General features: G+C 34.6%; 1 protein-coding gene and 1 long non-coding RNA gene across 14 annotated transcripts in view; one reads left to right on the plus strand and one right to left on the minus strand.

Moving 5' to 3' along the window:
- Positions 1 to 27,018, plus strand: part of CLASP1 (cytoplasmic linker associated protein 1) — a 315,917-nt gene that overhangs the window by 117,790 nt on the left and 171,109 nt on the right. For 12 of the 13 annotated variants that reach the window (XM_074301768.1, XM_074301766.1, XM_074301767.1 and 9 more), the window contains exons 7-8: positions 6,420 to 6,517; positions 16,245 to 16,312. In XM_074301768.1, coding sequence (XP_074157869.1) covers positions 6,420 to 6,517; positions 16,245 to 16,312 — 166 coding nt within the window. Of the gene's footprint in view, positions 1 to 6,419; positions 6,518 to 8,881; positions 9,039 to 9,278; positions 9,449 to 12,802; positions 12,846 to 16,244; positions 16,313 to 27,018 lie in introns of those variants that run through there. The other variant, XM_074301776.1, reaches the window with a different exon arrangement.
- On the minus strand, positions 2,376 to 8,715 carry LOC141561769 (uncharacterized). The gene is made up of 2 exons (XR_012488151.1): positions 8,455 to 8,715; positions 2,376 to 2,484 (listed from the first exon to the last, which is right to left on the minus strand). It is a non-coding gene; the product is annotated as an uncharacterized LOC141561769 (long non-coding RNA).

Here is a 27,018-nt window from a genome sequence, read left to right on the forward strand (position 1 = left end):
AATTCTGTGGTCTATGGTTTGAAGATCTCCAAAGAGCTTTCCTGTTCTGCTTCTATGATCCTGCTCAGTTTCTTACTTTTTCTTCTTTCAGTTTTCTCGCTTTCCATTTGTTCCTAGTACCTCCTCTTCTCAAAAAGGGATTAGACCCAGGTTTTCCTTATTGTTCACACTCTCTTAAACCAGACTCCCTTCTTTAATTTATCACTGTAGGAATTTAATGAGATGACAAACAGAGACACCTCACAGTTGCAACAACGAATTAATACCAAACTGGAAAATTCTTTTTTTTTCTCCTTTATTTTTCTTCTCTTTATTTCTCTCTCTTTCCCTCTGTCTTCTTGTGGGAGCATTTACTTACTCATCTTCTGAATTTCATGTGTTGTATTCACTCTATGATATTCTTTCAGTTAATTAACTCAGAGCTTGAATGAATGAAAAATGCAATTATTGAGATATACATAGAAAAGCAAGATGTTGTGTTTGAAGACCTTACTTTCTAATGAGGGAGGCAACGCTTTGGATGATGGCAAGAGAAGGGATTTTTGATTTGGGAAGTCATGGGAATGAAGAGTAAAGCATTAGATGGCCAGGTTTTTTTTAGAAGAAATGGCAGCATTGATGTACTATTTTCAGATCAAGAGATGAAAAAGTTGTGGGTGGGGAGGGAGGAGAAGAGGTTTGGGGACCATATGGCAAGGTGTCCCTAATCTGCATTAGATGCATATGAAACATGTTTGGGTCCAACTAGATTGAGTAGGTTAGTTTGCAGCTAATCACACTGGGCCCCAGGGTAGAGTGGATTAAATTGAATATTTCACTTCGGAAGAGAAACTAAACCAAAGTGTTCTCTGGTCAGGAGAAGGGAAAGATTGGCAGGGCAGAGGCAAGGAAGATGGTAGCTTAATAATGGAGTAAACAAATATCTGTGGCAACTATAAAAATAGCTTAAAATCCAAGTTGACTGCTTTGCTTTAACTCCTTTCAGTCTTTACTCTCTACTCTCCCTTCACCTCTTCATACCAAAAATGGAATTGAGGAATGTTTTTATGTATAATGTTTTATTTATTAAGTACAATTTTTTATGTTTTACTATTTAGAAGATTCCAGATATATCAGTGGTTTTAAAATCTGACACATTTATTATTTTATATAGGTTTTCAAAAAAAAAATTGTTATGAGAGAGGGATTCATGGGGGAGGTAACCAGATTTGTGAAATAAATCTGTTTTTCTTAAAAGGTACCAATAAAATTTCTTAAAAGAAAAACATGGCCCCATTAGCCACTGTATAATCTTAAGCTAAATCACTTGACATTTTTGAGTCAATATTTTCATTCATAAAATGATGAGTTTAGAGTGGATATTTGCCAGTACTCCTTACAGCTAAGATTCAGGGAGTTTATCTTGATACTGATATCTTACCCTATAGATCAGGGGAACACTAAGGTTTTTATCTCTACTTTGCTGTTGATTTCTGACCTTATTGAAGAGGCTAATGTTCTTAGTTGTTAGAAGAGCAGATCATTTTAAAATAGTTTTTTGTAATTGTTAAATTCCTATAGTTTTAAGTGTGAGAGGGGCAGCCCAATGTAGTGAGTATTACATGCAAATTGTAAGCACATTTGGATTCTGCCTCATATATATACTAGCTTGCTATTCTTGAGTAAATCACTTAATCTCTGAGCCTTAGTCTTTTTGTCAATAGTTGGAGATAATGTTAGCATCTCCATAGTGTTGTGGTAAAGATTAAATAAAAACTATTTAAAATCTTTTAAATATAAGGTGAAATTTTAACAGCCACTGGACAGAATAGTTCCTGAAGAAATAACATCTAACTTGTGGAGTTCACGACAAATTCAAAAGCATCGTTATTATTGTTTTCAAAATAATTTTTCAGAAAAGATCAATTAACTGTTAAGATAAAGAAAACTTTCTTAGGTGCTAACATTTGGATAATCCATGGCTTACTTAACTTCACTCATTAACTCAGTTCTGTTCTTGAGCCCAAATTAATTTTTTTTTTAATAATGGCTTTTTATTTTTCAAAATACATGGAAAGATAGTTTTCAATATTCACATTTGCAAAACCTTGTATTCCATATTATTCTCCTCTTCCCTCTCAGCAAGTAATCTAAGATAGGTTAAATATGTGCAATTCTTCTAAACATATTTCCACATCATTTCCATAGCTGCATAAGAAAAAATTATCAATGATTTTTCTTGTATAAGATGATGAATATGAAAATAGTTGTGGGAGGTAATAGCATATTTTCTAACTTGCAAGATTGTTTTTCCCAGTGAAAATTCTGAGAGATTTGGGAGCATGAGGTTTAAGGCAGAAGAGAAGAAATAAGATGTTCATAGACTTACACTTGTCTTGTGATCTATTCAAATTTTTAATAAGACCCTTGTTACATTTTTGAGTTTCCTCTGAAAATATTCATCAGTTCTGGCATTAGTTACATCTCTCAGCAAGTGATGTGCATCTGCAAAGAAAAAAGGGCATTGGAAACAAGAAGTGGGCATTTATATATCCTAGGGTGGTAAGTAATCTCTCCCGTATTCTAGCTTTTTGAACTTAGTTTAATACTGTCAGAGGTCAATGAAATCTGTGTCATTGAGAGTTGGTGAAGTTGGCTAGCTAGGTGATACATATAGAGCACCAGCCCTGAAGTCAGGAGGACCTGAGTTCAAATTTGGCCTCAGACACTTAACACTTCCTAGCTGTGTGATTCTGGGCAAGTCACTTAATCCCAATTGCCTCAGTAAAAAAAAGGGGGGAAAAAAAAAGATTTGGTGAAGTCAAAACATAGCAGGTGACAATATCTATTTTGTGCTTTTGATTTCTTCATAGTATTTAAAAGATTAGGTTTCACTCAAGTATGCTTAGAAGGTTTTGAAAAATTAAGTAATTAAGAAGCCTGCTTCTGGCTTTGAATTTATCTCTTCATATTTATGATTAAAATTTCTATTTCTTTAGGTTATTCATCCTTTCATAAAAACTTACTGCCTTGAAACTTTATTGCACAGAAATATTTATTTATTTAATAGACACTATTCTGTAGGGGTTTTATTTTTTAATGTAAAAATTCTATGATGAGATAGAGCCAGATTACTATCACCATATTGTATATGGCACAATTTGAGATTCAGAGGAAAAAGCTTCTATAAATATTTTATAACTTGATTTAAGAGTCTGGCTCAGCTGATGTTTAATATAGTATTTTCATTGAGCACAGAGTGACTCACAGCAGTTGGGCTGCTGGTAGGTGACTGGAAAATGTCATCCTTGTTTTGAAAATTAGGTACATACTATGAATTCATTAATTTATCTTTTGGTATTGAGAGTTAATGAGGTGTCAGAAGGTAGTTTCTTGTTGTTTTCTAGCTCATTCGTGGAATTTGAAGTAGCCATTAATAAAATTCTATTAGAAGATTTTATACAGATGTGGTATTAAGAAGTTGCAAAGGCCTCAACATTTTTTAAGTACCTGAGGAAAATGTCTTGGGACTTTTCAGGAGCTAGGGTCACCATTGTTGAAAGTAAAAAGCCAGTACTTTTCTTTACTCTGGTTTTCTGTTTTTATTAACAGGGACTCATACTGTAGACTGTTAGAGCTGAATGGCATTTTAAAAATCTAATTTAAGCCTATATTTTCCGGGTAAGGAAACTGAGACCCAAAACAAGAAGTCACATATCCAAAATCACACGTGAATTTACTGGAGGAACTTGGAATAGACCCGATCCTTGCTGACTTCCAGACCAGAGTCTGCCCTACTGGCTCTTTGTATACTATGTTAAACATGGAGCTATTGGTGGGAAGGCTTAACCTTAGGGAGAATACATCAGATAAAATCTCTTTTGAATCATAGGTCAAGCTTGTCCTATCAATCTAGAAAATTTTGAAGCATTTGTCCTTCATTTTATAGAGAAATGGGATTTTCGATGTTAATGTAAGAAGGTATCTGAGGGAACATCCAATCCAATCTCCTCATTTTATAGAAACTGATCTCAGATAGATTAAGCATCTGCCCAGATTACAATCAATAAGTGACAGAGCCATCTTGAAGATAACAGAATTCAGTGTTTCAGAACAAAAGTAGAACTCGAATATGTGAAGGGTACCATGCACAATATTAGGTCAGTTGTTATTGTAAAAGTTCCTTTTTTTTTTTTTTAATCAGATATGCTTCATTAGATATTGCTTATACTTTTATACTTCACCTGTTTTTTCTAACATACTATCTTGAAGGAAAGTCAGTGTATGTGTTAACAATTTTAAAGTCAATAATTTTCATGGTTTATTTCCAGTGTGTTTAACATACACACTTTCTCTCTTTAGATTTCCTAATTTATCCTGTTATCCTGATTATATCTTCTTTGTACATCTTTTCTTAACCAATTGCTCTTTTTTTGTATCCCCAGGCCTAATTATAGTGAACAATATGTGATTAGAGTTTTATAAATGTTTGTTGATCTGATACATATACAAAACAATGATTATAATCTTACATAAAATCATTGGTGTTTAAGATTGAACCATGGTTAAAAAAACAAATTTTTTTGTGGTCTTTATAGGTTTGTCTAAATCTTATTTTTACTGTGTTAAGTCTGTTTCTCCCCTCTTCCAGTCTGTTTTTATCTCTTTTTTTCCCTCTTTGCCTCTCTTTTCTGTCTTTGTTTATCTCTTTCTGTCTCAGCCTATCTCAGTGTCTCATTTTATGTAATTATAACTAGTATATTTAACAATTGTGGTGCTTTTCATCTTACTTTTCATTATTTAAGTCTGAGTATTGATAATAGTTGGGCTATAACAAAGGGGCATGTATTACAGGAATTTTTTGTTGGCCTATCAAGTTATATTTATAGATCAGTACTTTCTTTTTCTCCATTAGCAATTTTCAAATTATGAGATTGTTATGACATCCCTTGTGAAATTACATGCAGAATAAAAATCCTCTCAAGTCAAGAGTTTTTAATTCTAGGATTATTTTGTTGGATTTGAGAGGCGATTTGTGTGTGGGTATAGGAGTATTTTGGATTTCCTAAAATCATTACTCAATCTAAATTTCACTTTGATTAGCACCCCCCCCCCCTTTTTTGGAAGCAGTTTCTTATTGTTCTGTGTTAAAAAAAAAAATTAACTGATATGCTTTCAATAAGTGGCTAACTTAAAAATTTTTCTGAAAGATATAATCATCATCATCACAGAATGTGATCATCAGTAAAAGTTAATGCTAATAACTTAGGACCTATATTCAACTTTCATATAGAAAAGATGTATCACATAATGTATTATGTTCTTAACAATATTGTTAAATAAAATAAGTAATATATGACTCCAGAACTACTAATGTTGTTTCTAATCCTCACTGAACTTTTCAGGTTTTTTTCTCTTCTTCTCTCAGTTCCCTTACAGTCAACTACTTTCTTCTTACAAACTTTGCTTTATTATGTTTTGTTGCTTAAACTTTTGTTATGTGCCATTTCCATTAGTATCCATGTTATATCCATAAATAGATTGATATTAGGCTTTACTTTTATTCTGTGACCCAGAACCTAGAGCATAGACATAATCATTTGTACCAACATAGAATTTTATAGGGACAAGAATAATCTTGGAGATTATTCAAAACTGTTTAATTGTTCACTTATGTCCTATTTCCATGACTCCATGACAGAGATCTGTTCTCTCATTCTTCAGTTGAGGAAACTGTCCCAGAGTGGGCAGAGCTAGCTAGTTAGATGCAGAGCTTGGAACTAGACCACAAATTTCCTGGTTCCTCTATTAATTGTTCTTAGTATGTTACACACAGAAGCTGCCTGGCTTGTGACCCAGTAGAGTACTAGACTAGAGGTCTGGAAGATTAATCTCTTGACATTTACTTGCCATTTGACCCTAATCAAAGCACTTAAACTCTCTGTATAGATGACTACTTCTCAGCTATATATCTACTAAGTTATCAACAGAGTACAATCTGTATTAATGGAATTTTTTATATTAGTAAAATCACAGATCCTTTGTATATAGCATTATGCTATCTCATTTCATAAAATTAAAATTGAAGAGTTGGATTTGGTATTAAGATTTTACATAATATTCTGACATAATTCTCCTCAAAGAATAGAAATGCCATAAATAGTAAGCAGTGTATCCATTCACATGGAAAAACTCCATGATAAAAACCTGATTTATTTCTTTAGTCATGTTAATGTCCCCAAAAATGAGCAAATAGTAGATTACTATCTCTTTAATTAGGTGAATGTAGTTAAGAGCTTGTGACTATAATTGTTTCTGGGTAAATATGACTTAATTTTTTAAAGTGGGGTGATTTGTTTGTGATCTTTGTTTTGTTTTTTCAACGAGAAATGCTATAAAGTTACAAATAAATGTTATAAGATATCTTCTTTTGTGTGTAGGTTCGAGACTCAGCAATAAACAGCTTAGTGGAAATTTACAGACATGTAGGAGAACGTGTGAGGGCAGATCTCAGTAAAAAAGGATTACCACAGTCTCGGTGAGTTTATACTCTTCTATTTTTAGTGCTTTCCCCCCATACTTTCTCTTCTAGTTAACTTTTCTTCTCTTAGTATTTTTAGAAATTAATTCAGGATAAAACCAGCAATTTTATCCCTTATCTACATAACTTCTCTTGCACCAATTTACTTCTATCCCACCCTAGTTGAAACCACTATTACCTTTTGCCAGGATTACTGCAACAGCTTTCTGATGAGCCATCTGAACTTCCACCACACCATCTTACAGGCAGCAGAATCAAGTGATATTCTTTCTTAATATGCATGTCCGACCATGCCATTTTCCTACTCGATAAACTTCAGTCAATTCCCCATTTGCCTCTATTATGAAGTATAAAATTCTTGTTTTAAAGCCCATTACAACCTAGCTTTAGTCTACCTTTCCAGTTCCTCACCCTCACCACTTGTTCCTTTTCCAAGTTCTTTGGCCAGCTGGTTGTCTTGTGGTTCCTTACACATGATAATTCACAGCTTGGCTAGGTTCTCATGCATGCCTTGGAATGTCCCCTTTCCTCACTTCAAATTCTTAAAATCCTTTGTTTCCTTCAAAATTCTGCTTGGATGCTGTCTTCTACTCAAGTCTTCTCTGATTGCCCTTAGTTGCTAGTGCCCTCCTCTTTCTTACCAATTTAACTTGTTTTTATTTTATATTTATTTATGTAGTTTATCTCAAAAGAATATTAGCTCCTAAAAGGCAAAGAACGTTTCTTTCATTTTATCTCTTTATCCTCAGCCTCTAGCAAAGTGACTGGCACATTAATGCTTGTTGTTTAAAATTATTGTTTAATTAATTCTTGGACATGTCTATCAACTGAGGTTTTCAGGAATCCTAAGAGAGAGACTTTAGTATCACTAATGCTGTTATAATGCAAAAGCCTCTCTTTTTTGTATCCAATATGCTTAGCGCAGAGTGCCAGGCTCATAATAGGTACTTAAATATTGATTCATTTATTTAATAGTGAAATTTCCATGTTTTCAAATCCTTCACAAAAATCTCTTGGATATGGACATGGAAGTAATAAAAATAATGAATTTTATTTTATACATTTTTGATGTGATGGAAATTATTCCATAGAATCTCAAGACATTTTGCTTTGCTCTGGCCTGCTCTGTGGGATGTCAGGGCAAAATGTGAAGGACCTTAGAACTAGGAAAGACTTCAAAGATGTTATTCAACTTCTGTATTTTGTAACCTACACAACTAGACTATAGTTTAGTCTCAGAGGCTCAGTTATTCTCTTAGTCAACACACAGCTAGCCAGGAATAAAACTGAGCAAAGAGTAATCCTGCTGTCCTGATGAAGAGGTCACAACTTTCTTTTCTGTGTTGTTCTACTGGGCCCAGCCCCTATGCTCTTTTTATTCCATTTGCCTTGTCAAAAATAATATGACATTAACAGAGAGAAACTTGGTCACATACTGAAAGCTGGAGATAGTGATTTTGAGGCCCAAAAGGTTAATTTATTCCAGGTCATACTAGGGAAAAACTCATTTTCTCAGTTTCTTTTCTTTTTTTTTTTTTTTTATCAAGATTAATCTATAGCTCTTTTTGGTTGTCATTTCTCAAGCAAATATGCCAAAAGAAGGACTCTCCAATAAAAGACCATATGAGGATTTTTTTGAAAGTTATGTGGCCCAATTCTCTAAGTTCCAAAGACTTTTAAAAATTGTTTACTTAGAAAATAATTTTCAGAGTTTATGATATTTCATACAGAAATATAAGAAATTACATAGACATATCAATAAGTATGGCATATTTCCCAAGTCTTGAGAAATGAAATATTTTCTTTGAGAAGTAGGACCAATTTTTTTTTTCATATTTCATTGACCTTGGAATAGAGCTTTGTTATTCAGCCTTTTCATACCATAAATGAAGAAAAAGGGACCCAGAGAGATTAAGGGACTTGCCCAAGCTTACACAAAGAGTAGATAGCCAAGCCAAGGATGACTAATTTGGATCCTCTACACTCCAAATCCACTTCCCTTGGAGAAGTGAGTTGCACTTTCTTTGAAAGCCTTCAAGCCAGCAGAAGAACATATTTGTTTGTTTTTCCTCCTTGTTATTAGTGAGGTTTCCCAGTGCCTTAGACTCTGGCAGCTTACTTTCTACTTCATTGGGTATGAGCCTAAATGGGATGTGGCTCCTCATGTTTCATATTGCTTTAGAAGTTAAGTTTCTGTTACATTTGGCTGTGAGTGGCCAACTTGAGTATTTGAATATTCTGGAATTCTGATGCATCATATTAGAATTTTTTGTTGTTGTGTGAGCACAGTAGATTTTTCAGTTTAGTTTTCACATTTCCCTGACTTTATTTGGGCCTGCTGGATAATGAGGGATGAGACAACAAAGTGAGTTTGAAGGTAGGGAAGGTTGCTTTTGATGGATCCTCAAAGAAGAAAGTTTCCAATTTGGAATTGAGAGAAGCTTTATTTTTTTCCTTCTTCATTGGTATCCACTTAGTGTTTTCTTTTCATCTTTCTCTTCATCTTTTCTAATAATTAGTAAGCAACTACTTTTACTTCATTTTATTATATTTCGCAATATCTTTATCTTGCAGTATTTTTCTGTATAGAGTTCACAATAATATATTGGAGAATACTGTTCTTCTGTAAAAATCATTTTGAATCAGTGAAAAGATAAGTTCTTAATTTTAGGTTTGAATTAACATTTTTAGAACACTTTTTAGGGCTTCGTATGGTTTCTTAACTATTTTCTACCTTTCTCTATGGCAAAAACAACAGTTTTCCAGAATTGTGAGAGAGAGAAAAAAATCAACAGTATAAAAAACCAGGGTACATAGGAACTAAAAATCTATGGAAATATCAGTCTGCCTAAGGGTAGAGGCTATGTACATTTATTTTTATCTGCAATAATTCTTCATGAAAGAACAGATCTAATTCACATTTCTAAGGTGAGCATTGAAGGAACTATGCAATATTTTTGTCTATACTAGTGTTTGATTCTGATAACTTAATTCTGGGAGAGAAGTTTAATGGTCATTTTGCAACATTTAATCTTCAGTGAAATAATGACCATGCATCATTCTGTTGCATTTATAGAGAATTTTCATTGGAAAAAAAAAGTGTGTGTGTGTGTGTGTGTGTGTGTGTGTGTGTATATATATATATATATATATATATATATATATATATATATATATATATATATACACACACACACACTTTTTTTTCTGTATTAAGGAACCTGACATCTTAATTTATTTGGGACTTTTGAAGATCGAATTTTGTTACTGAAGTGGGAAAGAAAATACAAAGTTGTACACTGGGGGACATGACATTTCTGACTAGAAAATCAGAAATCTCAATATTGTCAAGCAGCTGTTGAAACATAAATTGTCTATCATTCTTGCAGTACTCATGCCTTACTGCCTCATAACATTTTTTGCATGTATTTGGTTTGTCTCCTTTATCTCCCTTTCCCACTCCTACCTGACAATATGTAGTCATATTGACTACAATTGAATTACAACTACAACACTGAATCTCAAAGGTGTAAATGCATCTAAAATGACATTGCTGGAGAAAAGTGTTGGTTGTCTCAGACTTTTCACAATTCTTTTGGTGTACCATCTTAAATTATGTCATATGCAGTTAGGGACTTGGTTAAATGTTTGCTAGAAACAACAAAAATGGTTTATAATGTAATATCATATAGTTGTGTTTTGTATATATATCCAATTTTTTGACTGTTCTTATTAAGTTAGGAAGGTTTGGCTTGACCTTTGTGTGAAGAGTGCTCATGTGCTAGCAGGGTAAGATGGGAAGGCCCTGGGTTTGAGTGATGGTCTCCTACTTAACTCTCAGGGTGACCTTGGAGAAATTACATTGCTCCTCTGGGCCTTAGTTTTCTCTTCTTTCTAATGAAAGACTTAAATTGTTCTGTGATCCTATCATCAAAAGCCATTTTCTGTTATTGCTCTTTGACCATTTATTTATTGACTTAACAGTCATTTATTAAGTGCCTGTTACAATTCTATGTATCAGGCATTTGTGGATACAAAGACAAGGAGTTCTTTCTTAGATCATCTGAGAGGAAACACACCATAGAGTTAAGTTAAAACAAAATAAGTACAAAGTAATTTGGGTGAGAAGTCCTTAATAACCAGAAGAGGAGTATTTTAGTAATTTGGTTTGAGTTTGGTTAGAATATCAGTATCTCTAGCTAGTTTTCCTGATCCTTCACAAGAATGAGTCTAGTTTAGCCTAATAGATGAGATTAAGTTGAGAGATAATTTACCAAAATCTTTATCTGGGTTGAGGTCTCCCACATGAAATATGAGTAGTTCAACATGTGGACTTAAGGTTAACAACAAGTGAATTAGAACAGTTTGTACTGTGGGTATTTATTAAATAGAATTTTTGATATAGATGGGTTGTTTAAAAAATATCGGAGGGTAGAGTTAGTTTGTGATATACTATTCAGAGTATATTAATTTTGTTTCTAGTCCATTGTTATGTTAAAATGTGTGGCAATACCAGAAAGTGGAACTAAACTGCTCTAACAATTTGTGGCTTAGTGTGTTCTCAGTTAAAAGTGATGGTCTTTTTGGACAGAGTGATGGTCCCCCTAGCAATGTGCATACTATGATTTTGGTTTTAAATTGGAAGAAGTTTGTGAAAAAGGTGTGCCTAACTTGTTCAAATTTATGGAGAGAATATCTTTTGTTGATAATTCACTCTTTTCAGTACATTAGTTTTAAATTCTTTGACCAACCATTTCCATTTAAATGATGTAAACAGAATATCTTAGGAGCAGCTAAGTGGTGCAGTGGATAGAGGGCTGGGCTTGGAATCAGGAAGACTCAAATTTTTTAGTTCAAATCCAGCCTTAGACACTTACTAGCTGTGTGACCCTGGGCATGTTACTTCATCCTTTTTACCAAGTTCTTCATCTGCAATTTGGAGAAGGAAGTGCAAACCATCCCCATTATCTTTGCCAAGAAAATCCCAGAATGGGATTACAAAGAGTTGTATATAACTGAAATGATTTCAACAACACAAAGCACTTCGCTAGACATTTTGAGAGGTATAACGATTATTAAAATATGGTCCCTACCCTCATAGAGTTTATGATTTAGTAGGGCATAAGATACCTATACAATTATACAGTAATTATAGCCCTTCTACTTTCGATTTCCACCCCTACACAAGGAAATCCAGAGCCCTAGCTCTATTCCAACTCTTCCCAAAGATCATGAGCTAGGCTCCATCAACCCTGAATGGGACTTTACTGTTAGCATTGCCCCTATCCTATCCAGACTCACAGTAGTTGCTGGAGTGGAGCTTTCCAATTAGATATGAGCTCCTTTAGAATAGGGATAGTCTCCATTTTCTCTTTGTATTTCCTTCACTTAGTAAAATCACTCCAGAAGTGGTTTCTCATTCATTTTATAACTTCAATCAAATGCCATACATTAAGTTTAAAATATGCAGATAATATTTATAGAACAGTATGTTATACTATATTTGGTCCAAATAAGATGAGGTAAATTATTCCTGGGGAAGATAAGCCAACCTATTCTGGAGAAGGTCACATTTGAGCTAGGTTTTGAATAATTGGCAGAGTATCAACAGGTAGGACATTATTGTAAAATAAAATGTCCTGAATGAAGGCATAGGTTATAGGATAAGAGGAACATAGATCTGTAGCTGAACGGACCTGAGAAACCATTTAGTCTTCCCCTTTCACTTCAGTTATAGGGAAATTGAGGCTCATATGTAATAAGTAGTAGAACTAGGATTTGAGATCCAGGCTGGTCCTTTATAAGAAAACACTGGCTATTTGAATACTCCAGTTTGGTTGGAGTACAAGGCATAAATATAAGGCATAAAGAGAATGATGAGAGTTAAAGCCAACAACACAGATTATTATCAGGAGCTTAATCTTCTGATAGCAGAAGGTCTGTTAGTTCCACCTTTCATCCCAGTCTTGTTAGCACAGTAATATATCTACATTCCATGAGGTTCTAGTTTATTTTTAAGGCTGGTACCAACCTTTATGAAAGACAGTAGCTGTGCATATATCATAACTTTGATCCTCAATAATAGCTATCTTGTAGCATTTTACTGTAGCATAGATCAGTTAACTAACATGGTTAACATAGTAAATGTAGTTTAATGTTTCAAGGGTAATTATCACACAAGTGTTCTTTAAAAAAAACAGTTAACTTTTTGGTGTTTTTGGAGAAAAAGCTTCAGATAAACCAAAATTATAGGTAGTCATTAAAACATTTGTTTGGTTTCAGACAGCAGTGAGATCCCTCCTTTCTCTCCCCCCTCCCCGAGAAGGTAAGCAATCAACTATAGGTTATACATGTACAATTATATAAAACATTTCCATATTAGTCATTTTGTACCAAAAGATTAGAATAAAAGAAAAAAAAGTGAAAAATAGCATGCTCTCATCTGTATTCATTCAATATCATTTCTTTTTCTGAGGTTCATTAGTACTTCACCATTAGTACTTTGGGATTGTCTTGGATCTTTGTATTGCTGAGAATAGCTAAGACATTCACAGTTCTTTATAAAACAATTATTATTATTATTATTGTATACAACATTTTGGTTCTGTTCACTTCACTCAGCAGTAGTTTATGTAAGTCTTTCCAGGCTTTCCTGAAATCATCCTGCAATATCTTTTCTTTTAGCACTATAATATTTATTAATGGAACTTTATTACTGTAAAACTCTAAACTCATTGCATTATACATGTGCAAAAGATTTTCAAAGGGAATAAAATCACTACTTTTCACCAGTTGGTTGTAGGACAATGCATGTAGTTTGAGCTAGAACATCATCTTTTATTATCATACTTCTCCAGAGAGTATGGTTACCATAATGTCTCTGGGATGAAATGAAAGCTTAGGACCACCCAGTTGTAGTTTTCCCTGTGCAGTCATTCAAACAGTGCATTCAAGTGATTAATTTATAAAAAAAAGAAGCACGATTTTAAAAAAATATATGAAGTTGGAAGACTGAGCTTTGTGTAAAGCAATGATTTCTAAAGGTGCTATAGATATTAACACAAGTCAAGTGCACTACTTTTTTGCATTTGGGAGGAAGCTTCAAGTCATTTTGCACTTGGGTATGTGAAGGATAAAAACTCCTCTTGGTTCCTTATAATGACTACTTTTTTGAAGAGGACTGATGACTTCACATCATCAAGATGCTTTGACTTGAGTGTGAATTGGATTTAGGTAAGACAGAGTTGCACTGTCCTCAACCTCTTTCTCTTTTCCTGAGTCAGTCGAAGTCCAAAAGCAATAAAAAAAAGTCAAAATGATTGATGATGACCCAGACTGCAGTGGATAACCCTGGCATTTCTTTGCCTGACCAAGTTCTAAGAGTTCCACAGCACTTGCTTCAGCCCCTTCATGGCTATTAGGACAAATTGTTCTTAGCTGTCTATTCTATCAGGGAAAAGTCTTCAAGTAAGTTTCCCTACCTGACAGATTTGAGGCCTGTCGATTATCTTCAACCTCATTTGGCCTTTGGCCTATCTGCTTTGATGATTTACTGAGGTGTGGCTGCTGTGCATGCTATATTTCTTGAAATAACAGGTGAGAATTAAGTAAAAATGGACACCAAAGACAGATGAGCAGCCCTGAAAAGGGCTTGGCAAATCTTCACACCAGAAGTGTTAGTCTTTGAAAAGGAGTATTTTGGCAGCTAATTGTTTTGGATTATTGTTATACTACTCCTTTTCAATTTTGTTGGCGCTCAAGCCTGTTTGTTTTGAGAGATTAGGTTCTGGCAGACTAGGAGGGAAAAAAAAAAAAGATTAATGGATCTTTAGTGAAAAACATTTTGGAATTAGTGGTATACATTTAAGAAATAAATCTTACATATCATTAATAGAATCAATGATTTTTATAGTGGAGGGAACCACCAGTAGAAATCATCTAATCCCTTATTCTCCCTCTTTTGTATTGCTTTCTTGGTTCTCTTTGTTTCTGATTATTTTCTCAGTCTCCTTTCATGGTTCATCTTCCTTCTCTCCCCATATAGGAAGAAGTTTATCTCAGGGTTTTGTTCTGTCATTTCCTCACTTTTCTTTCTACGTTCTTTTCCTTGATGATTTTACTTGTTTCCATGGATTCATTTATGCAGATAGTTCTTAAATCTATTTTATGTGGTCCTGATCTTTCTCCTGCTTGTCTACTCCACATCTCCAAAAGCCTCTTGACTATCTCTAGCTGACTCTTTCATCAATACCTCAATTTGTATTAAATTTGTATCAATACCTCAATTTGTATTAAATTTATAATCTCCTCTAAACCTATGCTTGCCCCAAATTTCCCTATTTCTGCACATAGTATCACTATTTTCCTTGTCACTGAGATTTGTGACCTTAGTATTTTGTTATCCTTGATTTCTCTATTAACCTTGGGTTAGTTAACACTTTCCAAATTACCTTATCATAGTTAACAAAAAAAGATGTAAATATCTAGAGCTGGAAGCAAACTCAGAATCCTTCTGTTCCAAATCCTTCATTTTACAGATGAGGAAACTGAGGCATAGGAAAGCCAAATGAATTGTCCAAGTATACTCAGGTAGTAAGTGACAGAAGTAGGAATTGAAGATAGGCCTAGACTTTAAAACCAGGTGGCTGCTTGCTCTTTATATATTACTGGACCTCTCTCATCTTCTCCCGTCCCTCTCCCACAAATGTAAGCTCCTTAAAGCCAGCTTTTTAGTTTTGTTCTTTGTGTATCTTCAGGCCTGTTACACGTAGTAGAGGTCTATTAATAAATGTTTTTAGAATTTAATGATAGAAATTAAATGCCTTTCTTACCCAGAGCTATAGCTAATCAACTAATAGAGATGGCTTTAGACACAGGCAATATGATTATCAAGTTCAATATTCTTTTTTCATATTTAATAAGTAACTATGCAACACTTACTTGATATGAAGTACTGGAATATGTTGAAGCATAGAAATGAAGTCCAGTATGGGCTTTGCTCTTAAAATTCTTCCAGCAGAAGTAGGGAGAAAAGAAATGAAGCGGTTAGTGCTGTTGTAGGACAGAACATAGAAAAGGGTAAAATTATGAAAATATTAAATTAGATGATCACAGTGTATATCAAATAAAATATATGAATGCTTTGGGTGGTCATTGAATATGAGTGCTTTGTTTTTAAGTCTCAAGTATAGCCCATATTTCAGTTCACTTGGGTTTTTTGTTTGTTTTACTTTGTAAAGTTGCTTTTTATTATGGTTTTTCCTTTGAGATATGATTTTTTTTCTCTCCTTTCTTTCACATTCAGTTGTTTAGCTTCTAAAGTGGAATGCTTTGCTTAATAGATGAGATTTTTACTTTTAAAAAACTAAGATGAAAATAAATATTAGAAGGATTTTTTTTTCCTAATTGAATTTATGGTTATATGAGTTGTTTCTATTAGAATTAATATATACTATTCAGACAGAGAACATCCTTTGTAATATAATGTTAACACATTTTGAAAACCATTATCACTTTTGGTTCACATGAGTCCTCAGTATAGAAGTCAGGTCATTCAATGAAGTGTTTCTTTTAAAAATGGTATACCTCACACATTTTGTTTATGCTAGTTTGTGGCTGCATGTTTAGTATTTTCACCATTGTTTATTGATGCTTCATTTCTATTTTGACATAAGTGAGTATAAACGATCCTGCTTTTTTTTTTTTTTATCTTAATTTCAAACAGGTTAAATGTAATTTTTACAAAATTTGATGAAGTCCAAAGATCTGGTAACATGATACAGTCTGCAAATGGTGAGTAGAAAAGATAATATGATTAAGGCATTATCAGTATGATATTTGATGTGACTGCAATAGATAAGTCATATTTTAACAGTTTAAGAGAATTTAAAACTTAGGTTCTTGCAGTTCCTATTTGTGAATAGTAATTACATGTAATTACTTTCAACCTTTGTTGTATGATGACTATTTGAACTGATAGGTTGTTTGTTACTAGTAAATGTTCATATCGTTGTAATGGCATTTAATTTGAATGATTTTGTGTTCTTTTCATTAATTTAAACATGAAATCTGTTGAATACTTAAGCTGATTGTGCTATCTTACCAGGAAAAAGAACTTATTGAAAATGTAATAGTGTAGCAAAAAGTCTTTTGAACTGTGAGGAACCTTCAAAAAAGAAAATGAATGCAGGAATCTAGACTTGAGCCATTGCAGAAGATTGTTAGTACCAAGCTTCTGGATAAATAATCCCCAAAGTAGCTCAATGAATCAGTCATTAAGCATTTATGAAGTTCTTACTGTCTGTCAGGCACCTTGGTAAGCACTGAGGATACAAAGACAAACACAAAACAGTCCCTATTATCAAGTAACACACTCTATCTAGTGAGAGAAGACAACAACAACAAACTGTAGCAAATAAGCTACAGTTGGGATAAAGGGGAAATCATCACAAAGGGCATTTATTAGCATTAAGGGTGTTTGGGGAACAGCTTCTCATAAATAAATAGCATGTTCTTGTCAGAGCAGAATGACAATAGCTCACATTTATTTGACAAGAAATAGGTATTAACAGAAGTCTTCTTTGCCTCACTTTACAGATGGAGAAACTGAAATTTATAAGATTAAATGACTTGTTTGAGGTCAGTCACCGCTAGGAAGTAGTGTAATTGGTTTTTTTAAAAACTGATTTGCTGGGCTTGGGCCCAGTTCTTTCACTATTATATTGAAATGCTGGTTGTAGATATGTTGGACCATTGAGAGCCTCTAAAAACTAGAACAAATAAGATTTAACTGCTTATCCAGGGCCAGTAAGAAAGGTTCTGAGATCATATTCAAACTCAAGTCTTTCTGACTTCAAACCAAGCACGCTATCCACTGCAACATTGAGCTATCAGATTGATATAGTGAGAAACAAACTGATGACACCAAATAATCTGAGGTTCTAATATGTCTTGACTTTGTGATGCAGATTGCTTTCACATAGGCTGAATGTAAAATTACTCCTTTCTTCATAAAGATAATGAAAAACTTAAAAATTTTAAGAAAAAATAATTTAAAGAAATGGAGGTACACTGTGTTTAATAAATTGGGTTGACTAAGGATATAACTAATTTAACATGGAGGATTGAAGTCAGGTGTGTTGAGTTTCATCTTAGAACACTCAAGGAGATCAGTTCTATTTAATAAGCATGTACTGATGCCCATTTTGTGGTACTAACAGCCATTGGCAATGATATTTAGAGATTTTTAAGGAATTTTTTAAGGATATTGCAAGAATAGAAGTCAAATTTGAATCACATAGTCATTGTACACTCTCTGACCTGGGTCCAGCAGACAAAAACCCTTTCCATTCCCCCAACATTTACCATAATACTCAAAGTGAATACAACCTTTATTAGCTTTTGGTTTTTATTTTTTTGATACATAGCATATGTAGTTTATTTATCCTCTACCTTACAGAGATTGTTATTATATATTTTGTAAGGTGAAGAAATTCAGGCACTGATACCATTTCATAAAGTGTGTGATTGTTAAAGAGTTTGACCTGGAATCAAGACACCCCCACCCCTCCCACCCCCACCCCCCCACCCCCGATTCTTACTCTTATGGTCTCTTTGCTATAAAATTTATGTGTTTTCACTTCTACATATACATTTTGGTGTATCTGAGACAGCTGTTACAACATGCTTATATTCTTTCACACCTCTATAGAATTTCCTTTGTTTCTTGGAACCTGCCATTGTTGGGGAAGAAAGTACAAAGTAGGATAGTTAAAGTTTTAACAAAATAAAACCTTTTCTGACTTTTTAAACTGGAATTGCTATTATATAATAGAAGTTCACTTTAAGGCTAACGTTAGGGCAGAAGGACAAGGCACATGATATTAGACTTTATATTTCTTGGACTTGATCTACATTTTCCATTCCCAACCCCTTCAGTCTATCATTATTCACATAATTCACACGGTACCATAGTCAAATCTTTGGTATAGCAAATACCTTATAAAAAGCATTTTAGTTTAAATTCCTAGGTTATAAGTGAACTAAGAAGAAAGCAAAAGGAGAAGAGGAAGAGAAGAAAGAGAGAGGAGGAGGAGGAACATTTATCTAATACTTTAAAGGTTGCAAAATATATTTCATCAATTAAACAGGATTTAAATTGAAAGCTTCCTAGCTTCTGTCTAGTCTTCTGCTCAGTGTACCATGCTGCCTTTCAAGTGGCCAAACAGCCCCTGCATTAGAGTTGGATGTGGTTGGGGAAGTAGATTTGGGGAAAGATCATGAAAAGAGAACAATGTCTCTTACCAGTATTGTTTATTTTTATAAATATTAAAGGCCATTGGGGAATAGGTGGAAAGTGAGGGAGCTGCTGATCTTTCCTTGAAGACCTAAAATTTGATCTCATGGCAGTGCTTCAAATGTCAGATATTATTGCCATCTCATTTGCTCTTTAAACATTGAGCTTAAAACAAGTTTTAAATGAAGAAAAACTGGAGAGTTTTCTTGTGTCCAAAATGTATTCTTATAAAGATTTCAGAAGTACTAATTTTAAAAGCAGTTTAAAATCACTTAGGGATGTGATTTTTAGTATTTGTCAATACTTGTTTGACAAAAAGTAAATAATGACAAATATACCCAATATCCTTTTCTGATGAAATAATTGACCTTGTGTATACGACGGATGGGGGAGGGAGAACCAGTCATGAGAGAACCACCTTAGTTTAGAAAGAAATAAAAAGAACTGGAGGAGGCAGCATGGATATGTTGCAAACATAAATCATAATATTTATTCTTTACTTGAGAATTTGTTAGAAGGTTTGCACATCTACTTTCAATGTTCAGCACTTAAGACAATAGTTCATGGGAATTTGGGGGGAGGAGTGCAAATGATTAATTGATAGGGTGAAATAAAGAAAATTGAGAGACTGAAAGAAAAGATATTTTGATGGGGGAAAGATGAAGCTAGGCAAGTACCTATAGCAGTGAAATTTTGCCAACTTGCCATCAGTCACCGGATTTAAATGACCTTTGAAGTTAAATGAAAGGAAATCAGAAGGAGAGCTCAAATTTATGTACTTCCTCAAAGTTTACGAAATGCTTCATATACAACCCACCTCTAATGCCTGTAGAGTGATTTTTATAATTTTATTTTTAATTTTATTTCCTTATTTTCTTTTCATTATTATTTATAATTTTATAATTATTTTATAGACAAGGAAATGGGTGAGGGAAATTTAAATAACTGGATTTATGATCACATCAGTCCAACAAGCATTTTTTTGACATGTACTTTGTGCTCTACTAAACTGGGGAGTCAAACACAAAACTCTCAAGGAGTGTACATCCTGTTAGAGGAAACAGATGATTCATTATCAAGTGGTGGAGCCAGTCAGGACTTCAGCCTAGATCTTTTCAGTGCTTTTCTATGTGATGATCATCTTATCATGGTGAATGTTTAAGATCCTTTATCCTCACTCATTTGTCTTTTATGCAGGATTACCCTTTGCAATAGAAGTGCTCTTTGGGATTAAAAGTACAGCTTGATACCAAAGTTTGCAGTACATCTGTATTTATATTGTGTTTGTTTCCTTCTCATTTAAGTAACTGAATTGTAGAAATTGGAATGCAGGAGATAAAACTGAGAAGTTGACAGAAAAAGAGAAGAGAAGCAACTGAAGAATAGAAGATTGATTTGATTTCTTTTTTTCTTCTTCTTTCCCCAAAATACTAGAAAGGTGAGAAAAGTGAGTAGAGATTAGAGAAGGGTGTTTTTTGATTTTTTTGCTTGAGAATATGGAAAATGACAGCCTGGATTGAAATCAGAGGATCTCAGTAGGGTTCTGACTCTGATATTTTATTCTCTGTGTGATTTCAAGAAAATTGCTTAGCTTCGCTAGGCCTTAGAGAGGAGGTAGTGCTAAATGGTTACACTGAGTATTGTTTGTGGTTTCTTGGATTAATCCAACAAAAAAAGGAATTTCTTTTTTTCCCACTGATCTATAACAGAATAAGGAGGTAGCAGATCAATGACAGTAGGGGAAAAAGGATAGTTCAACCCAGCAATCCACAGACCTGAATTTTGATTTGTGATCATTCTATCTTTAGGACTGCCAGTTTCCTCATCTATTATGTTAAATGAGAAAGTTGTATTCTGGAAGCTACCTTTTAGCTCTAAATTTTTTTTTCCTCCCTTTAATCCTAACTTTACTGTTCTTTTAGGAGTATGAGCTCTGTGCACTCTCCCTAATTGAAAATCTTATAAATAGGCAAGTCCAGGAGATCAGGACTTAAACATTATAGATGCTAAGTTAGTAATTATTAGATACCTAGCTCTAGCTATGTGCTTAGAAACTTCGTGAGCAGATATTCTATGTTAGTGTGTGGGACAGGATTAAGATAGGGATGCCAACTTACATGAGTAAACATGGGCAACATTTTTAGATTATTGTTCTGTTCTTCCCTACCTCCCCCCAATTCAGCAATTATTTATTTGTAGTTATTTTTAGTGCAGGTTAAAAATCTCTCTCTCTCTCTCTCTCTCTCTCTCTCTTTCTCTCTCTCTCTCTCTCTCTCTCTCTCTCTCTCTCTCTCTCTCTCTCTCTCTCTCTCTCTCTCTTTCTCTCTCTCTCTCTCTTTCTTTCTTTCTTTTTCCTCTGCTATCCTTGCTGTCTGACAAGTTGCCAAGACTTAATGAAGAAGTTTCCTTGGCAACATGGGAAAAGCCCAGGATATGAAGCCAGAGAATCTGGATGGATTCTGCTCTGCTACTTTTATGATCTATATGACTTTGGGCAAGGTGCTTACTCTGAGCCTTAGTATCCTTAACTTTAAAATAAAAGGACTTGGGGGCAGCTAGTTGATACAAATGGATAGGGCACCAGCCCTGAAGTCAAAAGGACCTGAGTTCAAATCTCATCTCAGACACTTAATACTTCCTGGCTTTAATTCTCCCCCCCCCCCCCCCATTAAATTGGGGGATGTTTGGACATAAAAGTTATTTCAACCAATGCCCAGATAACCCCCTTCTTCATGAAATAAATTTCTTGAAATCACTAGTCAGAATTGCTTAATAGCATAATCACATTTGATCTGTAAAGTTCTTGCTGTGCTTTACTCCTATAGGGTGTGTACTTCAGCTTCTCTACCAGCACTGTGTCTGCCCAGAGTTCTTCCCTTCTAGTATTGTCCCTGCTTGTTGTTGTCCAAAGCCAACTTGGAGGTTTTGAGGTAGATTGAATAATGATAATAATGACAGTAATTGTGATGATGGTAATAGCTAACCTTTGTGTAGAAATTACTAGGTGCCAGGCACTGTGCTAAACTGTTTATAATTATCTTATCTGATTCTAATATTAACCCTGGAAGATAAGGGCTGTTGTGATCTCATTGTTAAGTCACTTGCCCAGGGTTATTCAGATAGTTAAGTATCTTGAGGTCAGATTTGAATTTGGATCTTCCAGATTTCAGGCCCAATGCTCTGTTCACTACAGCACCTCGCCACCTAAAGAAGAAGAATCCATAGTACCTTGAACTCAGAAAAAAGTGAAGGTTTGGGGATTAAGGTTTTAGCTTTTAGAAAAGTTGAATTTGAAATGCTTACCTGACTTAGAGGGAGGGATGTCTAATGAGCATTTGGATTCAGAAATTCAAAACTCAGGAGAAAGCTGGGAAACTAATGAAAAAAATATCCTTTTTCTAGTTTAAGTGGGGAAGTAATAGAAGTGCTTGAGTTTGATAAAGTTTAAGTGACAAGAAAGGAAGAAAAAGCCATAGGAATGCCTATACTCAGGAGAGAAAGAACCAGCTAAAAGAACCAGAAAAGTTCATATTTACTGAAGACTGAGGAAGATTCTTAAGTTAAATAATATGTAGTATCAATGGTATTAGTGACGGTGGTTTTGTTTTTTTTCTTCATACCAGTTTAGACAGCTTTTTAGAATTAGGAATCAAGGAAAGAACTGGTTTAAATTCTCATAAAAGATTAGAGAGACTGGACCATAGGCCATGTGGTCCCTATTGCCATTTTTCTAGAACTGATTTTTTAAAATGTAAAGGCACATAAGAGATCATTTCAGATTTTGGGTAGGTTATGATGCCTTTTTTAGAGTGTAACCTGATTTTTTGAAAGTACTGTTTTACAAAATCTTGCATGTGAGCTGGAAATCACAAGTATAGCTATAATTTACAAAATGTCTTAAAGTTTAGAAAACAATAAAAATTTTTTTATCTTACTTGATCCCACCAAGGACCTTGTGAGGGTATGAGCTTTTATTATTCATATTTTATAGGTAAGAAAACTTGAGTTTTACTTCAATCATTTGCCCAAGATCACATGACTAGATGAAGCAAAATTTGAACCTAGGTCTTTCTAACTTCACATTCAGCTTTCTATTGACTATACTACTTATGCTTTAGCAGATACATCTTAGTAAGGGTTTTGTTCTACTTCATTGACTTATATTGATTGAAACTTAGTTTGAACGGTTTAATTAATTTATTAGCAGTTTCTCTTTCACTAGAGTGGAATGAAAGTGGAGTTTTGGAGGGGTTTCCTTGGCTGGGTTGGTATGGTGAGGTTTATAGAAATGTTATTCAAACCCATAAAATAATACAAGATTCTGGGAATTTTACTTGTGAAAACTTAGCAACCAGTTCTGAACACAATAGCAATGATAGCTTTATGTTTTGAAAGCAGAATTCATATATCTATAGACACTCCTTACAAGAAAAGACTAGACTTATTGCCAAGGACACCTCAAAGGGAGAATTCCTAGAAAAGAATAGTGAATGCAGTTTAATTTTAGGGAGGAAAAAAATCTAATTTCTACCTTTCAGAATAGCAAGGAACCATAGATTATTTAAAAGTTATGAGTAAACTACTATGTAATTGAACTTTACATGTATTTAGCCTTCTGTGTAAAAAATTAGAGAACATGAATATCCTTTTTTGCTGTCTATTTCTTCTGATCTCCTCAATTGTTTGTCAGGTATGTTATATTTCTTTTATAGTTACTGTGACCATAAAATGTTAATGTAATTTTAGTGTTTCTTTTCAGTCTTCAAATCTCATTTTGAGTCTTTGTTTCTACACCATTACCCAGTCTTGGTTGTCATTTGTGTTACATGAGAAGTGCAAAGGACACCATCTGTCACTTTAGGTCTGTGTAGATTTATTATATATGTTCTGAAATAAATGGCCCCACGCTTTTGTTTTTGAACTGTGGAATTGTATTCCTATATGTAATTTTTTATGTTAGTAGATGAACCCTTGTTGGAAATTGGTTACCAAAATGACAAATATGCACTTAAGATATGTTAATCTCTTAATATATCAAACTTTAAACTTCATAGCATAAATCTCTTGCTTGGGTTCATACAACTCTTGAATGTTGTACTGTATATGTATGCATGCTCATATACATACATTTATTCATGTATGTGTAAATACACTCATTTACATGTGTACATGCATGCGTGGATATACATGTATAATATTTCTTTTTTGTTTGAAAGATAAATTTGATATTCATACTGTTCACTTGGGCCAGGATATAACATTTCTCTTTCATAATGTTTCATTGAAAGCATGTAACAGTTTTTACCTTGAAGTTTAGAAGAGACTCTTGATTAAATCACTGTGGTTCTCTTTGAATTTCAGAATTTAGATGAGGACTTGGCCACACTTCTCTTCTTTCTAATTATTTATTTTGAATATGCTTTTTACACACTTTAAAAAATTAAAGGAGATAGAATACAAAATGTTAGAACTTGAATATCAAAAGGATCCTAGTCTCTTCATCTTGCATTAGCAAGAGATGTTAGAACTTTTGGCATGTGTGTGGGTGAGGGTGTGGGGGGTTATAGGAAAGATGGGGAGGGGAAAGAACAAGACTGTTAAATAATCTCAGAAGTGAGCATTTGTCTTTATTTTCCAACTGTTAAATATAAGACAAGTAAGAAAATGCTATTAAGTCAGTCAAATAAACACTAAGTACCTACTACTTGTCAGGCACTGTGCTAAACCCTAAGGATACAAAGAAAGACATAAGATTGTAGAGGGCTGGAACTCTGAAAAGGTATACTTGAATCAAGGACTGCAGAGTACCTATAGTTAAGCAGCTACTCAGTGTGATTGATTCTCTAGTTAAGCACATAATATAATATGGTGATGTAATGGCAACAGTTGGCACATGCTCAGTGTGCTGTAGTGATATAATCCTACTGAGATATTTAAGGGAGTCTCAGACACAGAAAAGCTTCTCAGCCACAGATATGGAGGACTCTTTCAGCCACAGACACACAGAAGACTTCAGGCTCGAGACTCCAAATTCCTGACTCTGCACTCCATCTCTGACCAGCCTGATGGTGCCTCTCCTGCCTCCTTCACTCTTCCATTAAGATCAAGGACTCGGGCTGATCCCGAGATCCTCCAGAAAGCTAGCCCAGATATTATATAAGACCTTTCCTGCCTTTGAGGAGCTCAAAATCTAATGGAGCAGACAACACATTAAAAAAAGAGGGGTATATGAGTGAGGAGGTTTCCTGGGCACATGATGAAGTTTGCATCCAGGAGGGAAAATGATCTTAGGAGATATGAGTTTCCAAAGTTGATTTCGTCTTGTAGTATAAAATAAGAAGATCCTGAACTTCAAGAACCAGCAGAGGGGGAAGTGATCAAGAAAATTTCTCAGGTCTTCTCCATCAATGCTGGATCCTCTGGGAAGAGTTACCCTCCCCAAAACAGAGGGACCCCAGGGATGAGTTGCAAAGGATGCCAAGTTAAAGACATAATCTTACATTTTGAGAGAAAGAAAAAATATCAAATTAGAAGATTGTTGAGTGTGTCCTGTTACAAACAAGGTACCAAGTTGTTGTTTGTCCTTCATTTTAAAAGAGAACCATGGCACTAGGAACGTGATATCATGACACGCAGGTGAATTGGATTTAAGTGATGTAGGGCTGTGCAGAATCACCAGACTCACTTTCCCCTCTGGAGCCATTTGGGTCCAGTGGCATGATTGATTGATTGATTGATAGATAGATAGATAGATAGATAGATCAGGACAACTGGAGATGGCCCTGGATGCAGGGGGAGACCTTGACTTTTTAACTCTGTTAAAATGAGGCTCTGTTTGTAGACTGGAGTGTTCAATGTCCCAAGCTTCAGGGGTTTTGTGCAGCTGTTTTCAGAGATCCTCCTCAGGACCCATTTTTCTACAGTGGTTTGCTAAGGGGAAAGATAGGTTTATCACTCTTCTGGTTGTGAGTGACCACAAGCACTGGAAGGGTCCTCAATCCACTGGCTATAAGTTCTATTGTGCTAGTATTCCTCCTCACTCTGAGACAATCAGGCAGAATTGGGTCCCATATCTTAAGTATGGGCAAAGCAAGAGTCCTGCCTCAGTGCTAGCAAAGAGACCCTTGTAATCTCCATCTGACCAGTTGTTCTACCCTCTTACTCTCTGTGGGCTGAGAGCTCTGAAGGCAGCAACCACTGCTATTGATTCAGTGGTTCTCAAGGCCTGCTCCTGATTTTTGGGGGCTTAGAGCTGGCTGGTGTGGTCTGTGCCAGCCTGTGCTCCCCTTTTATCCTGGAGTGATAGACTTTTCCTGCATACCTTCTAAGTTGTTTTAGGTTGCAAAAATTCTTTATACCATATTTTTGTGGCGTTTAACACTAGAATTCACATATTTAAAAGTATTTGGAGGGATTTAGGGGAGAACTTGATTAAGTCCCTGCCTTTACTCTTCTACCTTGGCTCTGTCTCCCTCCTGATTTCGATTTTTTAAAGATAAGGTCTTTCCCAGGTCTTACTTTGTCTGAGGCAAAGCCCATTTAGTAATTAAGGCTAGGTAAGAAATGAAGCAAAGAATGACCTTATTTATATAGTTAAAAAAAAAAAAAAAATTCCATCTAGGAGGAGAAGAGTTGCAGAGTTTCTGGCCAAAACAGAAACAGTTGCTATTTACACTCACTGTGAATCATTAGAGCCCAAACAATGATCAAATGAAATTTGGGCTGGCATCTACTGTTGGCCCAAGAATGAGAGCCAGAATGCTTTGAGTTTAAAGCATGGTCCTTAAAATCCCAAGATATAAGGAAAGGAAGAAGGGAAGAAAAGGGAGGAAAGAAGAAGGGTCAAGTACCAAGTTGCATTACCCAAGTGGAATTGTCAGTTGGGTCCCCAGTGGGACAGCTACTAATATACATAGATTATTGATTGTTCTTCATTCACAAATCATGACTTTCAGAAGGTGCTATCATGACTTGCAAGTGAATTGGATCCTGTCATCTAGGTCTAGTGGCAAGGTATAAATCACATCTGGTATACCAGACTGATGAACTTAGCTTCTTTAGGAATATAGATTTTGTTTTTAAAATTTAATTCCATTTAAAAAACTTTCTTTGAGATAATAGAATTGTGAATGCAATAATTGAGAAGAAAGGGTTGAAAAGCAATTGAAATGGATTTCATGTCTATAATAGAAAATTTCATCTT

The sequence above is a fragment of the Sminthopsis crassicaudata genome, chromosome 3, assembly GCF_048593235.1.
Source record: "Sminthopsis crassicaudata isolate SCR6 chromosome 3, ASM4859323v1, whole genome shotgun sequence".
In the NCBI taxonomy this organism is placed as follows: domain Eukaryota; kingdom Metazoa; phylum Chordata; class Mammalia; order Dasyuromorphia; family Dasyuridae; genus Sminthopsis; species Sminthopsis crassicaudata.